At 39.3% G+C, this 17,147-nt stretch overlaps 1 protein-coding gene across 2 annotated transcripts; it reads left to right on the forward strand.

Annotated features, from left to right (window-relative positions):
• Window positions 1-672: 672 nt before the first annotated feature.
• On the forward strand, window positions 673-13,713 carry STEAP1 (STEAP family member 1). 2 transcript variants are annotated; one of them, XM_006075235.3, is made up of 5 exons: window positions 675-918; window positions 6,677-6,792; window positions 9,154-9,666; window positions 10,469-10,633; window positions 13,352-13,713. In XM_006075235.3, the coding sequence occupies exons 2-5, from the start codon at window positions 6,709-6,711 to the stop codon at window positions 13,607-13,609; spliced, it is 1,020 nt and encodes a 339-aa protein (XP_006075297.1). In that variant the 5' UTR covers window positions 675-918; window positions 6,677-6,708; the 3' UTR covers window positions 13,610-13,713. The 2 variants fall into 2 exon arrangements, with proteins under 2 accessions (XP_006075298.1, XP_006075297.1); XM_006075236.3 differs by lacking the exon at window positions 6,677-6,792 and having other exon boundaries at window positions 673-918.
• Window positions 13,714-17,147: the final 3,434 nt, after the last annotated feature.

Below are 17,147 nucleotides of genomic sequence, written 5' to 3' on the forward strand. Positions count from 1 at the left end.
TAAAGAAGAAAAGAAACAGCAGAGGGAGAGGAAGGAGGAAAGGTGGCTAAGTCGCTTCAGTCGTGTCCGACTCTGTGTGACCCCACAGACGGCAGCCCACCAGGCACCGCCGTCCCTGGGATTCTCCAGGCAGGAACACTGGAGTGGGTTGCCATTTCCTTCTCCAGGAAAGGTGGGCGTGGACAAAAATCAGTGTTTTAATAAGCCCTACAGGAGATGCACGACTTCCCAGGTGGCTCAATGGTAAAGAATCTGCCTGCTAATACAGGAGACTCTAGAGACGTGGGTTTGATCCCTAGGTAGGGAAGATCCTTGGAGAAAGAAATGGCACTCCAGCATTCTTACCTGGAAAACTCCACTAATAGAGGAACCTAGCAGGCTACAATTCATGGGGTCACGAAGTGTTGGAGATGATTGAGCTACTGAGCCTGTACGCGGGCGCTGGCGCATACAGCCGGGCGATTCATGTTAGAGTTTGAGAACCACTGCTTTAAAGAACTGTATGAATGTTCAATAGTCGGGAGATTAAAGAAAGGCGAGGAGAAAGAAGGGAGAGAGAGACGGAGAGAAGGAAGGTAAAGAAAAGGAAAGGAAAGAAAATCGAGGATCGAGAGGGGGCGGAGTCGACCTCAGGCAGAGGACCCGGATCTCTGAAAGGAAATCGGGAGTGGTCGGATGGCTCGGTAGGGGAAAAACCTAAGATGGGCTCTGGGACCTCCCAGGACTGTCCAGTAAAGTAGGAGCCTGGCAACGCCGGGCACCGGCAGGTGGCGCTGGACGGGCAATTGACAAGGAGGCGGGGTCTGCCCCGGGAGCACAGGCGAGCTCTCTGGAGGCACGGGCGCCGCGTGGGGCTGACTGGCACCTCCGGGCTGGCGCTGCGGCCGCAACTTACCGTCAGGTCACGCCGAGAAGCGGGTGAGTCCCTTGAATCCTTCTGGTTCGCTTTGCTCCCTGCCTCTGGGTGTTCCTGCGAAGCCGGGCGCCGGCTCCCAGCCTCGGGAGGGGTGTAGCGGGTTGCGATCCGTCCCAGGACTCGGGCGGCGGCGCTTGTGGGCGAGCACAGCTCAATTTGCCCCTTGTGCGCCGCTTCGGGACGCGCTGCCTTCCAGCGAACTCTCCACAGAACACACAGCTCCATTGAGGCCGGTCCAGGGGCTGGCAGACAGGGACTCACAGAAGAACATTCTCGCTGGGGACTCAGGGGATATGATGGGTTGTTAAGTTTGTCCTAAGGTCGGGCTCTGATGGCAAGTTTTCCAACTTGGCAAAAGCGTCACGAGTTTGTATAGCATTGATGAATGATTGGTATACAGCACTTAAAATCGTGCAACTTGTCTTCAGGGTTCCTGTAACAGAAAGTTTTTAAGTCCTGGGAACATTAGTCTGACTCTCAGGATCTGGTTGGGGTTCAAATTCCCTCCAGTCAATCGAGGCTTTATATTTGTCAGAGGTCAAAACCACTGGAAGAAGTTTGTAGACATAAAATTTACCAACACTTCCAAATTCCCGACTCTGTTCTTTTTTTGTTTAAAAATTTTTTCTTCTTCTGTTAATAAAAGTTCGCTCATTTAGCACAGAATGTTAAGCACAGGGAGGAAGCAATGCCTAACAACACGGCCCAGTGAAGAAAAATATCTCCCGTTCCCATAGTTAAATGTGGTAGTTTGCAGTTGAAAGTATAGATAGAAGGTTTGGAAATGCAACAAAACTCACGATGTATCCCAATCATTGAGTTTCTTCATACTCTAAATTCTTTGACATTAACATAGTCAGTTGGGCTGTGTCAATATTTAGCAGGAAAGTCAGGTCCTGCTACAGCAAACTGGAATAGTCACATCAGAAATATGCTTTGGGTTTTAATGGAGATGAAAGAAATATACTTTGGGTTTTAATGGATCAAATTCTGGAGTTCCTAACATCTGAATACTCTGCTGTTTCCTGTTGTTTTTGTTGATGAAAAAATTTTATTGTAGAACTTAAATTATATATTTGGTTACTGTGTGAGGGAAACCAACATATTTTATTTGACTGATATTTTCTTGGCTTCAGGGCACAAAGTGGACTGTGGGCGACACAGTTAACAATCGCCCTTGCCGCCTGGGGTTTTTCCTTTACTCTCCCACATGGTCTTCCTACCACACAGATGAATGTTTGGATACCTCCACAGGGCCACTCCGGCTTTGCACCCAGATTCTGTACACAGTGGCCCTCAGTCAGCAAATTCTGCCAGCTTGCTAGATGCCCCAGGGCCAGGGCCAGATGAAGCCTTCACCCTTCTCATGCCTCCTTCTGTCCATAAAATTTTGTCTTTCTTTCCGATACACTGCACTACTGTGTAGTCAGTTCTTGAAATGTCTGCCTTGTCTCCTAAACTTTGAGGTTTTTGAAAGCAGAGTCTCCATCTCATTTAACTTTATATTCCCACTGCCTACCTTGTTCACAGTATGATTAATGACTTAATATTGAATAAGTATAGATTTGTATGTTACAATCTTTACCATCCTGAAACTTACAGTTAAAACATCTTCTAAACATAGTGAATTATTTGTCTTTGATTACAATAGATAGAACTTGTATTCCTAGTCACATGCAAACTCCCAAATTACCACAATAATAATGTTGGTTAGATCACCAAATGATTTGGAATAATACTTCTTAAGGAAATAGACTATAAACTGCTCCAGAGCAGACATGAAATCTCTTTTCTCCTTTTCCTGCTTATTGTTGGTCATAGGTTTGCATTCATAGATACTTGACGATTGGCATATGCTGTACTCGAAACTCTTTCAACTGCTGGTGATACACACCCAACTCAAACTAACAAGCAAAATAGGTAATATATTGGCTTGTGTAACCAAAAAATTCAGGATCTGGTTTCAGAGACTCTATATACTTGAATATGCCAGGACTCTTCTGTGTCTGTCCCCATTTGTTGCCTAGGCTCCTGTGTGTTGGCTTGCTTCTGTCCTGTTGAAGACACCTTCCTCCTTTCAGCATGCAGAAGAAGGCATGGAGGCTTGTATCATCCCCAAATAACAAAATGTTAAAGACATTTTGTATTTATCTTCCACTTCCAAATATAAATATATCAGAGAAGGACTCTATTTGGCTCAAATAGAGATGTGTACCATCTCCCGAATAATCAGTGTGATGAATAGAATAGAGAACTGTCATTAGTCAAGACTGAGTCACATGCCCACATCTGTGGCCAAAAGAGGGCATTTCTTTGGATAGGAGATGTGTTTTAGATCATAAAAATAAGTGGGAAAAAAAAATGTGGGTAGACCAAAACAAATAATTTTAGCAGGAATATTGTGAAATTTTGAAACAAGCAACATATGGAAAATGTTCTCAGAGCACTTCAACAAAGGCACATGTTGGCATTATGTAAAGATGACTCCACTTTATTCTTTGTGAAGCTCAAACCTGTAGAAGTTGGAGAACGGGGATCTCCCCACTGGCCCAGTGGTGAAGACTCTGTGTTTCCAATGCAGGGGATGCAAGTTTGATCCCTGGTTGGGGAACTAAGATCCCACATGCTGCCCAGCACAGCTAAAAAATAAAAACAAATAATTTTTTTTAAGTTGGAGAATGTTTTGATGTGTTTTAAACTTCTGGAAACAACTTTCCACTTAATAAAGTATGACAGGTGGTCTAAAATCCCATGAACAGCTGAGCCTAGAATGCTGTAGTCCATGGAGTCACAAAAGAGTCAGCCATGATTTAGCAACTAAACAACAAAAAAAAAATTCAGAAACACTTGGAATGTTTCTATCAGTCAAATGGTTGTATAGATAATCTGTTTTCTTATTGAATTTCATAATGGACAAATTGGCAATGTATTCCTATGGAAATAAATTTAGAACTAATAAAACAGTGAATAATATTGTGACATCATATGTTTCCCTTTCCTAAAAAATGTTACACCAAGCCCAGGTGAGAATCTACGAAGGGTGTTAAAGAAAGTTCAGTTCAGTTCAGACCCCATGGGCTGCAGCACACCAGGCCTCCCTGTCCATCGCCAACTCCTGGAGTTTTCTCAAACTCATGTCTGTTGAGTCGGTGATGCCATCCAACCATCTCATCCTCTGAAATCCCCTTCTCTTCCTGCCTTCAATCTTTCCCAGGATCAGGGTCTTTTCAAATGAGTCAGTTCTTCGCATCAGGTGGCCAAAGTATTGGAGTTTCAGCTTCAACATCAGTCCTTCCAATGAATATTCAGGACTGATTTCCTTTAGGATGGACTGGTTTGATCTCCTTGCAGTCCAAGGGACTCTCAAGAGTCTTCTCCAACACCACAGTTCAAAAGCATCAATTCTTCGGTGCTCAGCTTTCTTCACAGTTCAACTCTCACATCCATACATGACTACTGGAAAAACCATAGCCTTGACAAGACAGACCTTTGTTGGCAAAGTAATGTCTCTGCTTTTTAATATGCTATCTAGGTTGGTTATAACTTTGCTTCCAAGGAGTAAGAGTCCTTTAAATTCATGGCTGCAGTCACCATCTGCAGTGATTTTGGAGCCCCCCAAAAATAAAGTCTGCCATTCTTTCCACTGTTTCCCCATCTATTTGCCATGAAGTGATGGGACCAATGCCATGATCTTAGATTTCTGAATGTTGACGTTTAAGCTAACTTTTTCACTCTTCTCTTTCACTTTCATCAAGAGTTTCTTTAGTTCTTCTCCACCTTCTGCCATACGGGTGGTGTCATCTGCATATCTGAGGTTATTGATATTTCTCCCGGCGATCTTGATTCCAGTTGGTGCTTCATCCAGCCTGGCATTTCTCCTGATGTACTATGCATATAAGTTAAACAAGCAGGGTGACAATATATAGCCTTGACGTACTGCTTTCCCAATTTGGAACCAGTCTGTAGTTCCACGTCCAGTTCTAACTGTTGCTTCCTGACCTGCATACAGATTTCTCAGGAGGCAGGTCAGGTGGTCTGGTATTCCAATCTCTTTCAGAATATTCCAGCGTTTGCTGTGGTCCACACAGTCAAAGTCTTTGGCATAGTCAAATAAAGCAGAAATAGATGTTTTTCTGGAACTCTCTTGCTTTTTCCATGATCCAGCAGATGTTGGCAATTTGATCTCTGGTTCCTCTGCCTTTTCTAAAACCAGCTTGAACATCTGGAAGTTCACAGTTCACGTATTATTGAAGTCTGGCCTGGAGAATTTTGAGCATTACTAGTGTGTGAGATGAGTGCAATTGTGCAGTTAGTTTGAGCAATCTTTGACATTGCCTTTCTTTGGGACTGGAATGAAAACTGACCTTTGCCAGTCCTGTGGCCATTGATGAGTTTTCCAAATTTGCTGGCATATTGAGTGCAGCACTTTCACAGCATCATCTTTTAGGATTTTAAATAGCTCAACTGGAATTCCATCACCTCCACTAGCTTGTTCATAATGATGCTTCTTAAGGCCCACTTGACTTCACGTTCTAGGATGTCTGGCCCTAGGTGAGTGATCACACCATCATGATTATCTGGGTCATGAAGATCTTTTTTGTATAGTTCTTCTGTGTATTCTTGCCACCTCTTTTTAATACCTCTGCTTCTGTTAGATCCATACCATTTCTGTTCTTTATTGAGCCCATCTTTGCATGAAATGTTCCCTTGGTATCTCTAATTTTCTTCAAGAGATCTCTAGTCTTTCCCATTCTATTGTTTTCCTCTATTTCTTTGCACCAATCACTGAAAAAGGTTTTCTTATCTTTCCTTGCTATTCTTTGTAACTCTGCATTCAAATGGGTATATCTTTCCTTTTCTCCTTTGCTTTTCACTTCTCTTCTTTTCACAGCTATCTGTAAGGCCTCCTCAGATAGCTATTTTGCTTTTTTGCATTACTTTTTCTTGAGGATGGTCTTGATCCCTGTCTCCTGTACAGTGTTGCAAACCTCTGTCCATAATTCATTAGGCATCTTTTATCTGGTAGGAAGTGTGACAAAATAATTTCCTTAGGGCTAACCAGGAGAGTGAGCATGTCAGTGATTGAATGCATCTCAACAACCCCACTGGAAAAATACTAGAAATGCATGTCTTACCAACAAAACCACGTCTGTAACTCTGATGGGAAAATGGCACACTGAATATAGAACATTTCTGTCCTTCATGGTGCTATTAGGATTCACCTTACTAGACTGTCTATTCTGTTTGTTTTCTGAAACTAAGAATACATATCCCCATAAAATCATTTCACTATTGTTTCAGATTCGTGTCAACCCCAAAAGTCTATTAAAACACAGCTTCCTGAAGTATAATCTTATATCATCAAACTCTAACTGTCACTGACAATATTGTTACTCTTGAAAAACTGCATTCCCAATTCTATTTATCTTTGAGGGGAGTTGACTTTCCTCCAAATGAACACCTGAAGTTAAAGTCTCCTAAAATGAAAGGCAACATCTGACTCTTTGAATTCCATATAGATACTTGGGTCATTCATGGCACTGATAGCTGGACAAAGAAATACACTCACTATTGACACAAGAGCACTTGTTCGAATTTTTACAGATTATAATGTGAGGTTAAATGAGTCACTCAGTCACTGTATTTTAAACTGTATTTTCTCACACTAGCCCTCATATGAGTTAATTTTTCATATTTCCCTATCAAACATTAATATCATAAATAGCATAGACATGAAGACAGTAATTTTTATTTTCATAGGTGGCTGAAGCCATACTATTTTATAGAATTAAATGGAGAGCAGACAAGACATCACAAACCAAGAAGAACTTTGGAAAATGAAGCCTAGGAGAAATCGAGAAGATGATGATTATTTGGTAAAATAATAATTAAAATTATAAATAATTCAAATGTTGTTCAGTATCTCCTAATGTTATAAAAAAGTGATTTTCACCCTTTGCTCTGATTCCTGGTACTGATATTGTGATGGGTAAAGGGCACTGTGGGCTATAAGAGAAGTTGTACCTTGATGGTCATGAACTTAGCCAAATAACCTTGAATAAGTCGCTGAAAATCCTGGGTCTTGGTTTATCTATAAAGTGAGAGAGTTGGACCAAATCATCTCCAAGGCCCTTCCAATTCTTTCTAACATTCTGTGGGTCTAAGGTTTTTGAACAAGTCATCAATGCCCATATAACAGTAGTTTCACAAATGTGCCTTTTCATAGGCACATGGCATCTTACCAAGAGATCATCAAGTTAATTGACGATTCACTATTTAACCAAATAAATTCAATTTTGGAATAAGAATCATCTGTCACACTTTTACCCCACATCAAGATTAAATGCTTTTTATTAACTTATCTGACTTAATGAGTGGTGGAAAATATTGGTTCCAAACTTTTTACCTTCCCAACTGATATCAACTACAATTTTAACAGAAAGTATTTATTTTATCTTAGTTATCTTAATAGAAGAAATTAAGTAGTAAAAGTAGGACAAGTATGTACTGTTTAAAATGTACATAAAATCATTTTCATTTTTCGAGTGAACCGTCTTGCTTGCTGTCCCATAATTCTTCACCCTTAACCAGAAAATTGATCTCAGTGGACTATTTTAAATGCAGAGATGGCAAAATCTATATTATGCTCAGCTCCCTTCTAAATGGAGTAATTGGAAAAATTACTGGATGTAGCAGTGATTTATTACTGAAAGTAAAAGTCAAATGTCAAGAGGTCATTTTTAAACACGAAAAATGATACAGAACTATGTGAATTAAAGTTACTCTGCAGAACGTGAGGAAATAAGATAATCACTATCATTTTTGAGCATTAAAATGTTATAGGTCTGCATATAGAGCTATAAGAAATTAGAAATAACATATTGAGTGAGAAATTTATTCATAAAGTAACACAATATGAAACCCTGATATAAGTTCCTATTTTTTTTTAATTTGCTGCTATATCAGTCAGTTGTGGAAGTGACAAACTTCTCAATGCAAATTTTTGAATCATTGACTACCTATAGATGCAACTGGGTAAAGAAATATAACTTTCTCAGGAAATAGATCATCCCTGTGGGATTTAACTCCTTACATAGTCTTTGTACCATTTAACAATTTATCTGTTAGTATTTACACAAATGAAATATTTTGTGACTATAAGTCTATGGGATGGGGAAGAGAGAGAAATTGGGAGACTGGGCTTAACATATACACACTACCAAATATAAAATAGATAACTAATAAAAACCTACTGTACAGCATAGAGAACTGTACTCAGTACTCTGTAATGACCTATCTGGGGAAAGAATCTAAAAGAGAGTGGATATATGTATATATATAACTGATTCGCTTTGCTGTACAGCAGAAACTAACACAACATTGTAAATCAACTATACTCCGATAATAATTAATTTTTTAAAAAGACTACATGATGCAAATTATATGTTTTTATCTAATAGTAATGACTGCATTATTCCTGGCCCTTTGTACTTGAATGAATGAAGAATTCATTCTTCAGATCTTTACAAAGAGTTGTCCAAAAGAATTATAAAACAAATATGACTATGATAATTTATAAGTGTTATTATTTTTACCAAGGATTACTGGATTTTTTTTTTTTTTAGTTTTTCGGTTTTTGTTTCCCAGTTGCATTATTTCATTCTTTTATGCTTTCAAGATAGAAACACAGTGGTCTGAGATCTAGTGAATGTAACTGAAGCATATATTTCTTCTGACTTAAAGAAAAATGAGTAACATAAATTATGGAGAACCCCAACAAAGAGAAGGAAATGGCAACCCACTCCAGTATTCTTGCCTAGAAAATCCTGTGGGTAGAGGAGCCTGGTGGGCTGCTGTCCATAGGGTCGCACAGAGTTGGACACAACTGAAGCGACTTAGCATGCATGCATGCATTGGAGAAGGAAATGGCAACCCACTCCAGTGTTCTTGCCTGGAGAATCCCAGGGACAGAGGAGCCCAGTGGGCTGCCATCTATGGGGTCACACAGAGTCGGACACGATTGAAGCGACTTAGCAGCAGCCAACAAAGATAGGATATCTAAGTGCACCTTTGATCATTGCCACGTAGTGTATGCCATCTTAAGTTAATCAGTATCCGAAAGTAGGGTTCTAAATGTCCTTTTTTACTGATAAGCACAATAAACAGTAAGTAATTAGTCTGAGAGACATCCCATTGTTTTGTTCAATTTTAAGATGTTTATTTTCTTTCCTTTGTAGAATAAAGACTCAGAAGAGATCAGCATGCTGAAAAGACCTGTGCTTTTGCACTTGCACCAAACAACCCATTTTGATGAATTTGATTGCCCCCCAGAGCTTCAGCAAAAACAGAAACTCTTTCCAAAGTGGCACTTGCCAATTAAAATCGCCGCTATTGTATCATCTCTGACTTTTCTCTACACTCTTCTGAGGGAAATAATTCACCCTTTTGTGACTTCCCATCAACAGTATTTTTATAAAATTCCAATCCTGGTCATCAACAAAGTCTTGCCAATGGTTTCCATCACCCTCTTGGCACTGGTTTATCTGCCAGGTGTGATAGCAGCAGTTGTGCAGCTTCATAATGGAACTAAGTATAAGAAATTTCCACATTGGTTGGATAGGTGGATGGTAACAAGAAAGCAGTTTGGTCTTCTCAGTTTCTTTTTTGCTGTACTACATGCAATTTACAGTTTATCCTATCCGATGAGGCGATCCTACAGATATAAGTTGCTGAACTGGGCATATCAACAGGTAGGATGACATGGCTGACCATTAAACTAAAAAGTCTAAGTGTCCTAACAAATCAACTCTTAATCTTATTTTAATATCAGTATCCCAAACCTCTGTTGAAACCCTGTGTTGAGAAAGTACTCTGTTCTAAAAAAAATTTTTTTATAACTCTTTACTAGGTTTGGTTGTATAATTCTACATGAGGAATGTTTTTTAAGCTGAAAATAGGAAGCTACAACTTTAACAACATAAACAAGTGTTTTGTTCATGGACAGAGCCACATTTCAATCTTCTACCACCCTCAGAAAATTTATTTTTAATGCTAACTCTTAGTATTTTCTGCTTCTTTACCACATATGACAATTCTAACCATTAGCTATTATATTAATTAATAAAACAGATTATATAAATGTTGCATTCAAGGAAGGAGGTTAATAGCACCTATGCCATTTCTCTTAGAGAAATGCAAAAAATACCGTCATAAATTTGTGGAGGCCCCTAATTATCAGGGGGCTTCCCTGGTGGCTCAGACGGTAAAGAATCCGCCTGCAATGCAGGAGACCTGGGTTCAATCCCTGGGTTGGGAAGATCCCCTGAAGGAGGGCATGGCAACCCACTCCAGTATTCTTGCCTGGAAAATCCCATGGACAGAGGAGCCTGGTGGGCTACAGTCCTTGAGGTTGAAAACAGTCGGACATGACTGAGCAACTAAGTGCAGCTAGTTATCAGGTCCTCCACAGTAGAGGGAGCATAGAAGGAGGTTCTTACACTGGAAACAAATGTTGTTTGCATATTTTTCCTTCCTCTTTTCACCCTCTGTTAGGTCCAACAAAATAACGAAGATGCCTGGATTGAACATGATGTTTGGAGAATGGAAATTTATGTGTCACTGGGAATCGTGGCACTTGCAATACTGGCTCTGTTGGCTGTGACGTCCATTCCATCTGTGAGTGACTCTCTGACATGGAGAGAATTTCACTATATTCAGGTAAATTATATACAGAATAATTCTGACTCCTCCGCAAGGTAAATCTTTTTGTGCTCAATGTCATCGAGTGTATAGACTTGAGTGTATAGGCTTCCCAAGTGGCACTAGTGGTAAAGAACCTGCCTGCCAACGCCAAGGAGACATAAGAGACCAGGTTCAAACTTGGTCGATCCCTGGGTTGGGACGATCCCCTGGAGGAGGGCATGGCAATCCACTCCAGTATTCTTGCCTGCAGAATCCCATGGACAGAGGAGCCTAGCAGGCTACAATCCATAGGGTAGCAAAGAGTCGGACATGACTGAAGTGACTTGGCATGCATGCATATAGACTTTAACCCATAAAAAATAACATGGTTTTCCAATAACAAAGATCTCATACTTGTTCCAATTAAAAATGTGCTCTTCTGTCATTTTCCCCCTTGCTTATAAATACAGGAAATGTTTTTTAGACACACACAAAAGGCATTGCTCAAAGAAAAATATTATTTCTAACATTTGAAACTCATTAGACCATTCGCTATCTGTTTAATAACAACAAATTTGATGTTTTAGAAATTCAATATTGTTTACTTAGTTCTCCAAAGATAGAAAAAAAAATTTGTCTGTCTCTGACTTTATTCATGCCTTTTAAGTTCCATGGCTTTGTACTATCCTCCTTGAACTATGGCGTTTTATCTACCAAACTATGGAATTTTATCTATTCTAGTATCTTATTTTAAAGGCTTCTTTTTCCAAGTTAATTTTTGTGTAACTTACTCACTTGAAGTTTCTCAATATTCTTGGAATTCAAAATTATCTCAAATTCACCAAGGTTAACTGGCTAGTGGTAGATTATACCCTAAAAAGAACAATGTGCCAGAATCCACAAGGAGATCCATGTCACAATATTCAAAAGGCTGAGCTTAATTCAGTCCTGAGCACTGCCAAGATGCTAAACCACAATGTTCTGTCTTTTATGAGTGGACATCTTTAGAAATCTCACAAAGTCAGCTAATCCTCACTGTCCTTTCTACACATCCATGCATATACTCCAACAGACACTTTAATCATCTGATTAAGCTGGAAAGAATGTCTCCCTCTGAATTATTCAAATGTGGTTTAGAGATGGTGCCATGTTTTCCAAGCACAATAATTGCTGATTTTGTGGGTTTAGCTTGATAGCCATTAAATATTAGTCTATTCCTCATTAAATAACTTTCTTCTTACACTGCTCTGCCTGTCACACATATGCTGTGCATCACTTTACATATTTAATTATAAAGTCAAGCACTATGTCTAGACAACCCATCCCATTCCACTCAAGGTACAACACCTAGCCCATACTGCTGCTGCTGCTAAGTTGCTTGTGTCCGACTCTGTGCGACCCCATAGATGGCAGGCCACCAGGCTCCCCTGTCCCTGGGATTCTCCAGGCAAGAACACTGGAGTGGGTCGCCATTTCCTTCTCCAATGCATGAAAGTGAAAAGTGAAAGTGAAGTCGCTCAGTCGTATCCGACTCTTAGGGACCGCATGGACTGCAGCCTACCATGCGCCTCCATCCACAGGATTTTCCAAGGCGAGAGTACTGGAGTGGGGTGCCATTGCCTTCTCCGACCTAGCCCATAATATGTACACAATACAAATTTAGTAAATTAATCTCCAACCAACTACATATATTTTTTAATTAATAACCTAGAAATTTTTCATTAACACTCCAAGAACTGATTACTCTATGATTTACCTTGGACATTTACATCTAAAAACATAAACTTAGCTATTTGATTGTATTCACTGGGGCTTATTCACTGCTGAATAATTGTGAGTTGGATTCATTCTAGCAGTCTAGTGAATATTTCCCATAAAGTGAATAGAAGTCAAAAGATATCTAGAAGAACTATTGTCAGAATGCCATGAAACTACATAGGTGAACAATTATTTTTATAACTTTGTCTGGATGGTGCCAAGTATCCCAGTGCAAGCTAAAATTTTTCTTCATGTCTACGTCTACATATCTCTGTTTTGTTCAAACATTGAGATAATTGTTAGTGTTTTTCCACTTTATCAAAAATGTTTGATTTTTTAAACAAAGGCCAAGATCATTCTCTTTAGTATGAATATACCAAAATCGTCATCAATAACTTTGTTGTTGTTGTTCAGTAGCCAAGTCATGACTGACTCTTCATGACCCCATATACTGCAGCCTGCCAGGCTTCCCTGTCCCTCATCATCTCTTGGGGTTTGCTCAAACTGAATCACTTTAGTTGCCTTCATAATTGATAAAGATCACTAGTACCAAGCTGATTTTGCACTGATCTTCAGTCAACCTACAAATATTTATTGAGAACCTAAAATGTGCAAATCATTGTGTTGATTCTACAGGGATCCTGTGATGATAAGACAGAGTTTCTGAGTTTAGATGTCTCTTGTTAAGCAGAATTAAGGCAAATACACAGGGGATAGAGCATCATAAAATAAATATAAGAGAGAAAAACAAGGTATGGAGAAAGGGAGGACAGTGTTACTGATTATCTGAGACAAAAAGGAGAATGGTTGTGAATTTTCTCAAATAGCCTGGAGACAAAGGCATTACCCACATGTAGAAAGAGTGGAAAAAGACGAGTGGATAATAACAGATGAACGGAAGAATGTCTAAGCAACATAACAGATCTAGATGATATAGGATGAAATAAACTCTTAATGAACCATTCTCACCAAGATAATTCTTTTTCTCTTTTGCAGAGCAAGCTAGGAATTGTTTCCCTTCTGCTGGGTACAATACATGCATTGATTTTTGCCTGGAATAAATGGGTAGATATAAAACAATTTGTATGGCATACACCTCCAACTTTTATAATAGCTGTTTTCCTTCCAATTGTTGTCCTGATATGCAAAGTCATACTACTCCTGCCGTGCTTGAGGAAGAAGATACTGAAGATTAGACATGGTTGGGAAGATGTCACCAAAATTAATAAAACTGAGATGTCTTCTCAGTTGTAGAATTGCTGTTTATATACATTTTTGTCCAATATTGATATATTTTATCATGAATACTTCAAATTTGTATTTGTTTAATAAAATGACCACTTGAGGATCTTAACATATCTCTTTGTTTATGGGTGATGTTTGAAATGTGTGTATTTCCTTTCAGATTTTATTCAAAGTGAGAAATTAATCTTTAGCACATTCCATATGTTCAGTAAAGCTGAGCATAACAAAATAATCACATCTGATTTATCAGACTAAATAACATTATAAATAATAAAGGCCTTAAAATATCAGTCCCTGATACTCCTTAAAAGTTATCATGAGCCACGAAAAAAGATACTATCTGATGGACAATAGGCACATGAAATGATGCTCAACATCGCTAATTATGAGAGATGCAAATCAAAATTACAATGAGGTACCACCTGACACCAGTCAGAATGGCCGTCATTAAAACCTCTACAAATAACAAAAGCTGGAGAGGGTGTGGAGAAAAGGGAACCCTCCTCCACTGTTGGTGGGAATATAAGTTGGTGCAGCCACTGTGATAAATAATATGGAGGTTCCTCAGAAAACTAAAAATAGAATTACCATATTACCCAGCAATCCCATTCCTGGACATATATCCAGATAAAACTATAACTCAAAAAGATACATGCACCACAGTATTAATTGCTGCACTATTCACAATAGCCAAGACATGGAAACAACCTAAATATCCATTGACAGATGAATGGATAAGAAGATATGGTACTTACATACAATGGAATACTACTCAGCCATAAAAAAGTAGTACCATTTGCAGCAACATGGATACAACTAGAGATTATCATACTAACTGAAGTAAGTCAGAAAGAGAAAGACAAGTATCATATCATATCACTTGTATGTAGAATCTAAATTATGACACAAATGAACCTATCTATGAAACAGACTCAGACATAGAGAACAGACTGGTAATTGCCAAGTGGGAGAGAGTTGAGGGAGGGAGATTGGGATTAAAAGATGTAAGTTTTTATATATATAATGAATAAATAAGGTCCTACTCTATAGCACAGAACTATATTCAATATCCTATGATAAACCATAACGGAAAAGAATATTTTTAAAGAAGAATGTATATATTTGTATAACTGAATCATGTTATTGTACAGCAGTAATTAACATTATAAATCAACTATACCTCAATTTTTTTTAAAAAGTTATCTAAATCTACCACACGAGTATATCCAGTGTTTATGATTGTTGTTAAAGAACCTTCTTTTCCTGTAACTGGATGTTATTCATATAACACCTATCTCAAAAAAACACATGGATTATAAATATACAAGTAAAGCAGCAGTATAAGTTCAGATACACACCCAGGCAAAATAAAACTCAGGCTTTCCAGGAAATAAGGTAAATTCAAAGGTAAATTTATACATTTGAGTTAGGTAAAACTCAGTTTAACTTTAATACATTGGCCAAAATGTTGTCAATATGACTCCATATTGAAAACTATTTCTTTGAGTTGCTTTTCATTGCTTCTATTATTACAGTCATACATAATGTTCTGCCAAAGAGGACCCTGCCTCTCTGCCTGACTGTTAAAGTAAAGAGCCTTTGTTCAGCTCATAGAGAGATACTCTGACCCTGCCCACCTGTGAATCAGTTCAGTCAGTTCAGTTACTCAGCCATGTCTACCTCTTTACAACTCCATGGACTGAAGCACGGCAGGCTACCCAGTCCTTTACCATATCCTGGAGCTTGCTCAAATTCATGTCCATTGAGTCAGTGATGCTATCCAACCATCTCATCCTCTGTCTTCCCCTTCTCCTCCTGCCTTCAATCTTTCCCAGCATCGGTCTTTTCCAATGAGTCAGCTCCTCATATTAGGTGGCCAAAGTATCGGAGTTTCATCTTCAACATCAGTCCTTCCAATGAGTATTCAGGACTGATTTCCTTTAGGATGGACTGGTTGGATCTCCTTGCAGTCCAAGGGACGCTCAAGAGTCTTCTCTAACACCACAGTTCAAAAGCATCAATTCTTCGGTGCTCAGCTTTCTTTATGCTCCAAATCTCACATCTATACATGACTACTGGAAAAACGATAGCTTTGACTAGATGGACCTTGGTCGGCAAAGTAATGTCTCTGCTTTTTAATATGCTGTCTAGGTTGATAAAAAAGTTAATAGCTTTTCCTCCAAGGAGCAGTCATCTTTTAATTTCATGGCTGCTATCACCATCTGCAGTGATTTTTGAGCTCCCAAAAATAAAGTCTCTCACTGTTCCCATTGTTTTCCCATCTATTTGCCATGAAGTGCCACCTGTGAATAGCTACAACAAAAAGAAGAGATTAACACACCCTTCCAAAGGCTGGCCCTTCCAGGAGATGTTTTGCAAGACTGAAGACCTTTTCGCTTTGCTTCCCTACCGCATCTCCCTTTCTACTAACTTTACTTCCCCAATGCCTCTCCCTCTCTATTCTGCCTTTGGACTTTAGTTCCTCATTGCCTCTCTCTCTCTGACTCTATAAAAGATGCTGACATCCAGATCCCAACAAGATGTCTACTTTGAGACCATCTTCTCAGTCAGCCAGCTTTCTGGATAAAGTCATATTCCTTGCCTCAACACCTCGTCTTTCAGATTCATTGGCCTATTGTGCAAGAGAGTGCTTGGACTCTGTGAAGACCATGAAGCACATCCTCACAGAGCAAACTATACATCAACTATCAGGGCTCACTAACTCAACTGACTATACTTCAGAGGTTTTTCATAACTGGCAAAATTAACTATAAACTTAGTCTTTTATACAGATAAGTTATTTATTATGATTAAAGACAATAGAGCTAATGCTAATGGTGGTGGTGTTTAGTCGCTAAGTCTTGTCCGACTCTTCTGCAACCCTGTTGTAGCCGTGTTCCAGGAAACAAACTCACTCAGAAGGACAATGCAGATAATGGAATGTAGTTTATTACATGGCAGGCCCAAGGCAGAGTCTCCTCATAGCCAAGGACCCAGACCAGTTTTTGTGAAAACCTTATATACCCAAAGTGTACTTGCTCAAACCCACCTCTCCAAATTTCTAGAAACTAGTCCAGACAAGGTAAAAGAGATATGATCAAAGTTAACCCATGATTCATGTGTCATAAACCTAGATAGTTAAACAATGGACATTTAGCAATAGGCCTGTGGTCATATCCCAATAAACATAATGGAATTTACGACTTTGTTCTGTTACAGAGATAATTAACATATTCTTTTAGGTGACAGAGATTCCAAGTACAAGTCCTGAGGCTCTTTTATCCAGGTGGTCTGGTTTTCCATTGGTATGCCATTTCTATAGACACCGGGCACAAAGTTCAGAGTCCACTGGGAGGGGGACCATGCTTGTAGCCTAATGTTCGCAGCCTGGCCTAAGAAGGAGTCCAGCTATGTCTGTTTCCTCCTTCAACCCCATGGACTGTAGCCTGCCAGGTTCCTCTGTCCATGGGATTTCCCAGGCAAGAATAGCGGAGTGAGAAGCCATTTCCTTCTCCAGGGGGATCCTTATGACCCAAGAACGTAATAC

This window comes from Bubalus bubalis, chromosome 8 (assembly GCF_019923935.1).
Source record: "Bubalus bubalis isolate 160015118507 breed Murrah chromosome 8, NDDB_SH_1, whole genome shotgun sequence".
Taxonomy (NCBI): domain Eukaryota; kingdom Metazoa; phylum Chordata; class Mammalia; order Artiodactyla; family Bovidae; genus Bubalus; species Bubalus bubalis.

Bases quoted from the DNA above. Each gene is read 5' to 3' on its own strand.
- STEAP1 (XM_006075235.3), top strand. From the start codon at position 6,709: ATGGAGAGCAGACAAGACATCACAAACCAAGAAGAACTTTGGAAAATG. The intron at 9,667-10,468 runs GTAGGATGACAT...ACCCTCTGTTAG, and splicing joins TGAACTGGGCATATCAACAG to GTCCAACAAAATAACGAAGA. The intron at 10,634-13,351 runs GTAAATTATATA...TCTCTTTTGCAG, and splicing joins GAGAATTTCACTATATTCAG to AGCAAGCTAGGAATTGTTTC.